The sequence below is a fragment of the Sminthopsis crassicaudata genome, chromosome 2 (genome assembly GCF_048593235.1).
Source record: "Sminthopsis crassicaudata isolate SCR6 chromosome 2, ASM4859323v1, whole genome shotgun sequence".
In the NCBI taxonomy this organism is placed as follows: domain Eukaryota; kingdom Metazoa; phylum Chordata; class Mammalia; order Dasyuromorphia; family Dasyuridae; genus Sminthopsis; species Sminthopsis crassicaudata.
Genome location: NC_133618.1, coordinates 616070494 through 616079829, shown reverse-complemented (window position 1 = coordinate 616079829; position 9336 = coordinate 616070494). Strand labels below are relative to the sequence as shown.

General features: G+C 32.6%; 1 protein-coding gene across 1 annotated transcript in view; it reads right to left on the bottom strand.

Moving 5' to 3' along the window:
• Positions 1 to 2879: 2879 nt before the first annotated feature.
• FRMPD2 (FERM and PDZ domain containing 2) overlaps positions 2880 to 9336 on the bottom strand; it is a 298804-nt gene continuing 292347 nt past the window's right edge. Inside the window, 2 exon segments of the mRNA XM_074296140.1 lie at positions 2880 to 4764; positions 6064 to 6126. Coding sequence (XP_074152241.1) covers positions 4684 to 4764; positions 6064 to 6126 — 144 coding nt within the window. The 3' untranslated portion in view covers positions 2880 to 4683.

Genomic DNA, 9336 nt, shown 5'->3' with positions numbered 1-9336 from the left:
TTTAAAAATTTTCTGACAAAAAAGGTTAACTAGAAGAATTATTGAAATGAGAGTACCTTAAGTGTTCATGTAACAAAAATCTAAAGGAAAGGAAGGAAGTGGGGAGAGAAGGTGGAAAAGGAAGAAGAAAGAGAAAGAGAGAAAGAGATAGATGGATTCAAACTCTTATTGCATATTCCCCTGTGAGATCCAAAATAAGTAACTTAATTTCTATAAGCTCTAGGCAACTCCCTAATATTATAAATTATACATGAGCTGCAAATAATACAATAGTTCTTACATTAAAATTATGGGCTCTGATATTACTATAACTCTACTCTGGACAAGAACGGGAAAGTGTGAAGAACTTATCTACAGATACAAAGGAATTGGGACCCAATCAGAATAAAAGATAATATGTTTCAGAAATAATGAAAATCAATGAAAAATATTTAATTTTCATGAGCTTTAAAAAAAAAGAAAATATATGAATACATAGAAGAGCAATTCTTTTTCTTCTCAAATGAACTTTTAAAAAATACAAATAGATTTCTTCTTTTCACACCCCACACCAATGAGAAAAAAGCCTAAGTAACAAAAAAATCAGTCAAGCAAAACCAATTTTCTCCTTGGAAATGTTCATAAAAATACATTTTTCATTCCTTACCTTGTGTGCATCATCTTTCTGTCAGGAGATAAATAACTGCTCCATCATTGGTTCTCTAGAATGATATTATGTGTTTTTTTTTGTTTTTTTAAGTACTATTACTATATGTGTTCTATTGGTTTTGCTAATTTCATTATTTTTCAGTTTATACAACTCCTCCAAAACATACATTTTTATAATAGAAATTATAGGATAAAATTTTCGGATTCTGCTTATTTCACTCCACATCAGTTCATTTAAATCTTAATATTACTTTTAAAAATCAACTTGTTTGGGACAGCTAGGTGGTATAGTGTATATAGAACACTGACACTAGGCTTAGGAGAACCACAGTTCAAATGCTGCCTCAAAACACTCAATAACTGTCACAAGTCACTTAATCCTGGTTGCCTCACGAAAAGTAAATCTTTTTTTCCGCACATTTCTATAACATACTGGTTTTTCATTATCTTTTTAAACCATAAGTTGTTCAGCCATTCTAAATGATGATTCTCCTTTTAGTCTCTAGTTTTTTTACCACCACAAAAAGAGCTACTTTTAATGTTTTTTGTACATGTAAGACCTTTTCCTCCTTTTCTGATCTCTTTGGGATTTAAGTTTAGCAGAGCTATAGCTGAGTTGTTATTTTTGTAATTCCAAATTGCTTTCCAGAATTGTTGGACTAATTCACAGTTCTAATAATTATGTGTTAATATTCCTGTTTTCCCACATCCCCTCCAACATTCGTTTTCTTTTTTTTTTCTTTTTTTTTTTTGGTCATTGCCAATCTGATGGGTATGAGGTACAACCTTAGCACTGATTAAATTTGCATTTCTCCATTTTTCATTTGGAGCATTTTTTCATATGGCTATTGGTGCCCTGGAATTTGTCCATTAAAAACTACCCATTCATATTCTTAAACCATTTTACAATTGGGAAATGGTTATCTTTCATTTAAATTTGAATTTGCTCTCTATATATCTTGGAAATGAGATCTTAACTGGAGAAACTTGTTGCAGAGATTTTTTTTTTCCTGCAGCTTACCTTTTAATCTTGGCTTCATTGAGTGAGTTTGTGGCAAAACATTTTTAATTGCATATATAATCAGTTTTAACTTCCGTGATCCTTCTCTATCCTATGTTTGATCATTAACCTTTCCTCTATCAATATTTCTGATAAATAAATTTTCCTTTGTTTTTCTAACTTGTTTATGATTTGACCTTTTGGAGAGTTTTTTGGCATAAGCTGTGAAATGTTGCTCTAAATTTCTTCCATTCTGTTGTCTAATTTTTCCAACAGTTTATGTCAAATAGTGAATCCTTGTACCAATAGCTAGGATATTGAATACTGGGCTCCAAGGCTAGTTCTCTTCTGGATGTTGCTTAACTAATCTGTTCCACTGATTTCACTGTAAAGTACAAAAATGAGTTTTTCACCAACAGTGGTTTTTCTGTTAAACTCCAGAGCCATATAATAATGTTTACATTGCAAGCTAAAATAATTTCAACCATTCTCTTAGGCAATCAAAAAAATGGAGGATAAACTTGCTGTAAAGAATATTGCAACCTCTGCCCCCTTTTATAGTTCTGCTTTTTGGTGCATCAATAAACTTTTTGATCCCATAAATAAATTTCCCTTGTCCTTCCTGACACCCCTGCAGTCTTTCTGGCTTCCTGGGTATCCTTTGAGACCTCTAAGCCGTGAACACCCTAATGAGACTCACAAACAGGAAAACCATTCCACCCAGAGATGAAAAACAATTAAGAAGGAATATATGCTGAGAGCTCATTACTTGAGGGAGTTTTCAATTTGCTATTACATCACTGATTTCAAGGTGTTTTCCTTTGAGGTTTTCCATAAAAAACAAATCAGTTAAATGATCCATGAACAGAAAATGTGAACTGAATTAATAACTCCATTATGTCATGAGTAGATTTTTTTTAAAAAGAGATAATTCATAGAAAACCACATTTCTAAGATCTATCCAGAAAAAATCTACAGAGGTCATTCTAGAGAAGGTAATTTTGATCTAGTATATAAATGTTGTGCACAAAGATTGTTTTAAAATATTTAATTACAGTTGAATACAGGTCTAAAACAAGTGTATCCAAAGAAGCCATGAGATACTCCCATAGGTGTTAACTTAGGGCAGAATTTGAGTCACCATTTGTTACAAGAATATTTCAATTAGTAAAACCTTTTTGCATTTAGAATTCCCTCCCTGAAAGCAAAATGAAAATGAATGTAGTCGATATTTCCAAATTTGCTACTTTAATTTCCCTGGAAAATTGAAAATTGGTCCAGCTGTAAAAATAGTACACAGAAACTAAGGAATGAATATGCCAAAAAGAACACCAGAATTGATCACAGAAGTTGGCTTCACAAGAAAAATCTTGTGCCCAACTAAATAAAAAAAAAAAAAAACAACTTTTGTACAATACATAGTCCATTTGAATAATCCTATAGAAAAGTATGTTGTACAGTACATATAGCACAGTTATTTTTACAAGAAATGGAGAGGGCTATCAAATAGAGTGACTAAATATCTAAGGCCAAACACTTCTGACTACTGCTTAACAGAGTAATAGAAATAAAATTATTAATTTAACATAAAATTGTAAAGTACATATATACATACATGGTAGATACTACTCAGTGCGGAGTGGGGCAAGAGGGATGAATCTAAAAACCATCTATTTCTTTCAGCAAATTCAAGTATACATTCAGTTAAGGAAAGTAATTAAGCCTCTTTTAAGAATCCAGGATCTATAACTGTGACTTCAGGCATTTTTCCAGTATGTTGCATAAGTCACCTTGACCACTAATCAATACCACTTGAATGTACAGAAGTTTATCAACTCCTTTTAATTGATGAACAGAAACTCCCTTACATAATATTACTGTTATTTCACAGATTGCTATCTAAGCTGAATGTAATAGTAGTTAAATCTTTCAAAAACAAATTTATTTAAGTCTTTTCAGAAATCCAAAATCCCTTTTTTTCCTGAAAATCAGAAAAACCAATAGAAATTTCTAAGTATTTTAGGGGAAGGGAAAAAAGGGAAAAATAAAATATCACAAATCCCAGACAGAAAAACAAAATCTACAGCTTAAAGGATCTTGTGGATAATTAAGAATTGTGGAATGATAATTTAAAATCAAAAGTTATTGGTCAGCAAAAGGGCAAGGAATAATAAACCAAAAAAAAATTCTGTTTGATACCAACACAACTGGCTGAGCAATACTCTAAAGTGTTAGGGGAAAATGGGAAAGAACTCAAATTGAGCAGTAGTTACTTCTTGGCTCTTACACAGAAATATTCATTTCCATCTTAGACTATTTACTTCCATTTACTCCAGTGGAAAGGAAGAATTCTGACCACCCTCTGCATTTTCCCGACATCCTCTTTGCATCTGTATATATATGCAATTGCCTCAAAGATACCACCTTCCCCATGAAATCTGAGCAAGCACCCAGGCAGAAGAAAACTAGAAGTGGAGTCCATATTGCTTACGTATATTAAATCCATTCTACTTGGGTCTTTCATAGACTGGGTTATTCAAAGAACCAGCTAGAAATACCAGCTCTTTAGCCAAAAAGTAGAAACAAGATTCTTTTTGAAGCACCTACAAGGGATAATTGTTGTTATCCTGCAGTTTTGTAACCTTAAATTCTCTGTCCCACCTGAAATCCAGTGACTTTTTCCTGGCCTTCCTGAATAAAATATTACCCTAAATGTTTAAGACCCATTATTATTCCCAGTCATTCTCTTGCCTGAATAGCCAATACACAGTTACTTTCTGAAATGATTGTCCCATTGAGATAGGGGCATTGTGATAATATTGAAAAGAACCACTATGAGGCAATATGATTCTTTATAATCATTATTTCACCCTCAATCTGTATAATACTATCTTCAGAGAATCTTCAGATACCAAGGTATTTGAATACTAATAAAAATGTGTTAATGTGTCCACAGGCTAGCAAATGTCCGTGGAGGAGGAGACAGATACCAAGCCACTTGGTCACTTTCAGATGCAATGCAAGAACCACCGCTCTTAATCGATAGAATTGAATGAAGAGGTTAGAATTTTCCGTAGAACATAAACCACGATTTCATAGCAAAAGTGATACTGCTCCTAAATATACAGGAAAATAAGAGAGCAAAATAATCAATACAGATACAGATATCAATCAGTTAGGGCACATTTGAAAGTTTTTTGGTTCCATCAATGATACTATAAAGTTAGTAGATATATTTGTCCAAGGAGTTCTCTAATAAGTGAGTGTAAAATACAGAACCATCAATTGAGGATAATCTGTTCCCTAAATCACAAGTTAATTTCAGATGCAATATTTCCTTAGCATATAGAAGAAGCTTAATAAGTTATTCTTGACTAACTGATTTCTGCATGGACTACTAAAGAAAGATGAACTATGTGATCTCTCACAGTTCTTTCTAAGCCTACAATTCTAAGAATAAATCTCCATTGGGAACCTAAGTGGGCTAACATTAAATATGAAAACAGTCCTCTCCCTTTTCTAAGGAAAATTGGCCTCTCTTTTCTTAAATTATTTAGTTATTTCAAATAAAAGTGGTTTGAGGAAGGAGTGAATTGGATAATTGCCTCTCTTCCTCATATATATATATGATTTTCTCCACTCAAGTCCTGCTCCAGTATCTTATCATGTTATGGAGATCTAAAAAGTGCTTTTAAAGCACAAAGTAGGAAGGGAACTGAAATTCAGAGAAGCTAGCAATATATAATCTGCGGGCTAATTTAGCCAATTAGTTTCAAGGAGGAATATTACTGGAAGGTTACTTTGTGAGAGTATTTTGGCCATAGACATAGCCATTCATTAAACTGTCTATTCTACCAGTATAGAGGAGTTGTGATATGCATGAGGACAAATATATATACATATATATATATATGTATATGTATCTATGCATAGATACATATACATATATATATAATTTGTAGGACTTTTTATTTAAATAGAAGTATATATGTTGCATTCTCTCAGTAGAATGTAAGTTCCTTGATATCAAGGACTGTTTCATTTTTGTCTTTATATAATTAGCATCAAGCACATAATAAGGGCTTCATAAATATTTGTTGAACTGAATTTTGATATATTGAAGAAAAATCTTCAGCAACTTAAGGCAAATTCTATAAAACTAAGCCTGCACAGAAAACTTGCAGGAAAACAAACTAAAATACAAACTATTTTGGTTTCTAATCACTCGTTTTCTGTCTTCATGTGCCATGAATAAGTACTGCTTTCTTTGATTAAAATCAGATTAATATTCTCTTTGTAACATGGCAGCTGCATTGATATTTTAATAATTACAATATATTCTACCAACCCTAGAGATTACTTTTCAGACATTCACCAAAATGATTTCAGGCCCCATCTCCACAGCAAGTGCTTACCTTGGTCTGAATCATACCAAAACGTTGCTCTCTCATTTGGGTCACAATATTCTTGATATTAAACTGTTAGAAGGAAATTAATCAAGCATTAACAAAGATAAAAGAAAAACTCTGGATCTATCATTTTGACTCTGGGCAAACATAGAGAGATGTTCCCAAGGACACCCCTTCTCCAAAAGGTCCAACAAGACCACATAGTCTAATAAAATAATCCTCATTTTTAAGGTAACAATATTCCACTCCTAGGATTAGTAAAAAAATTCCAAAGGAAGAGTTTGTTAACTCAAAAGTGCAAGCACTCAAGAAAATCAAAATTTTTGCTAAGCAATTTTCTATTCATTTAAAGGCAAGAATCATTACATACAATTTTGAAAGATCCTGAACCCTGAATAAGTCTCTTTAATAGTAAAAACAAAACTTATTGAATAGAGAGAATTCATCTCTTTACCTCCAAATGTGAAGAATCAGTCAATCAAGTAACACTTATCAATCTTTCATTGAGTAGACAAAAAGCAAAATATATGCTCTCTAGTTTGGAACTTAATAAATATGTTTCCATGGAAGTGATCTTTTAACAAGAGTTAAATTAGCCCACAAAATCTTCTAACTCCAACAACATAGCTGGAAGAAAACATGATGTAGTGGATAGAGTCCTGTTATTAGAGTCAAGGGAACTTTGAAGTCTCACCTTAGACACATAATGGCCATGTGAGGAGAGACAGGTCATTTACCCTCTCAATGTGCCCAGGCAGCAGAGTAGGGATTCATTTGCCTCAGGAGGCACTTTTCTCACCTAAGAGTTCCCTATACTAATGGATTCATGGGTCTGGACAAAAAATAAATGAAAAAAAAAATGATTGTAGTCCCAAATTTGTCTAAGCCCTGAATTGTTCTTATTATGGATGACCTCTACAAGTCTTATACAAGATGAGCTACTTGAGTGCTCTCAGAGCATTTAAAGAATGTCAAATTAAGTGCTTATTGAAAAAGGTTACCAAGGTGAGTCATTTCAGAATCACCTGTCTGTGTATACTCAGATTGACAGATTAAAATAAGGGACAAAATCAATTAAAAAAAAATAGAAGAAAGGATTTGGATTAAAAAATAACACTAGACACAATTCTAAGGGGTCCAAACCAATTTCTTTAAGCACATTTTCACCTCTGGGATATGAATAAAAGTAGAAATACTGATTAGCAGTATTTCTTAGTGAAATAATAATAATATAAATGATGATAATCCAATATGAAAACATTTACTACTGATGAAAAAGGGTTCAGAAGTCATGTATCAGCTAATGAGCTCATTTCCTTATTAAATAGACACATGACAACCAAGGAAAAAAAAGATCATGGGAGAGAATAAGCATTTACCTAGTGCCTACTATGTACCCGTCATTGTTTTAGTACTTTATCAATATTTCATTTGATCCTCACAACAGATGCTATTTATTATCCCCACTTTATTATTGAGGCAACTAAGGCCAAGAGAAGTTAGTTTAAATAACTTACCCAGAATTACACAGCTAGCAAATGTCTGAGACTGGATTTGAATTCACTCCCATCTCAGTGCCTATCCACTTCACCACCTACCTGTCTCATTCATTATTCATTTAAATAATATACCAAATGCTTTAAAAGGAGAATGACTAAAGATTATGAGCACTATCATTTCACACAATAGAGCAAAATAATGAAAACAATCTACAGAAAACTCAGACACACGAATCAATGCTCTAAATTCAAATGAGAGAGCTCTTGCAGAGCATATTATATTTAGAAATCCAGTGTAATTATTATTAGTCATCCCAATTTATCAAGAGAATGAAAAGGACAACAAATACGTATGAAATGTATTAAATATTAGCCAGCATTTTGAAGTAAAGTTTCTTATCCTTGGCGATAGTAGAACTACCAAATTTGGACTGCACTCAATATACTATGTAAGAAAATGAAGGTGATACTTGGGGATATAAAACAGGTACCTAAGTATAGTAAAATACAGAAATAAGAAATATTTTAATAGGCAAGATAACAAAGCAACTGGAAAAATCACTTTTTAAAATCTAAAAGAGAAGATTGAAAAATATAAGGAGGAAAAAAAATCACAGATGGCATTATTACAAATGACAAGGGAGGAATCAAGAATATTGACAGTAACATATGCTTACTTTGCCATCTATATTTAAAAAGATCTCCATGAGAATAGGATATTCTAACTAAAAAAATATGAGAAGGAAACAATCAGGTTTTCATAGGCAACTCTATAAAATAGTGCATATCTTCAGTCACATAATTGGTTGAAAAGTAAAAATATATGTCATGGTTGTGTTTACTCTTTATTATCCCCCTTCTATCTCTCAAAAACAAAGAGGCATTTGTCTCTGTAGATAAAGTGGTAGTCACAATCACTTTCCTCTGTGTCCTCCATATTTATCTTATTATAGAATAGGGTTATCTGATAAATGCAATCATGGAAATAACTTTGTCTAATGACTCTCTCAGTGGCTGTTATAAATGGGGCATAAAGTAAGTATGTGCTCATCAAAAGTACTCTCCAGTGCCATGGAGACTGTCCAGGGCAAAATTGAAATGAAAAAGGTATTCCATGGAAGGAATTCTTGTAGAAGTTCATAAATGACCTTGTGCCTCTTGAATTAAGTCCTAGAATATTGTAGGACCTTCTCAGAGAGATCCATTGCCATAAGAAGAAATAGCCTTGAAATTTATCTGAAAAATTCCAAGTGGATAAGAATAAATATTGTCCATATTAGTTAGATGTATAGCATGCCAGGTTAATCTATTATCAAATCACAGATTAGAACTAGAAGGACATTTGATATTTAATTCAACTCCTTTTACAAAGGAATAAAGAGAGTCAATTGATTTGCCTAAAGTCACAAAGATTGTAAGTGGAAGACTCAGAATTAGAACTTAGATCTTGTAACTGCACCAGGCTGCCCCATAGAATCATAGATTTGTTTATAGTAGAAATCCTAAAGATCACCTCATACTTTATTTTTCCCAATGCTCTCATATTACAGAGGAGGAAATTGAGGACCAATGAGATTGAGTGACTTTCTTATCGTCACACATATAGGAAGTCAAAGAATGGGTATTTGCACCTGGCTCTGACTTCAAACCCCGTACTATTTCAATTATGCAGAAAAAGAAAAAAATCGTGTTCACCAGAGTCTGCCTCACTTAAATTCAATTCACAAGCAATTCATCTCACCTCCTTTGATCCCATTTGAGAACAAAGAACAAAAATCAA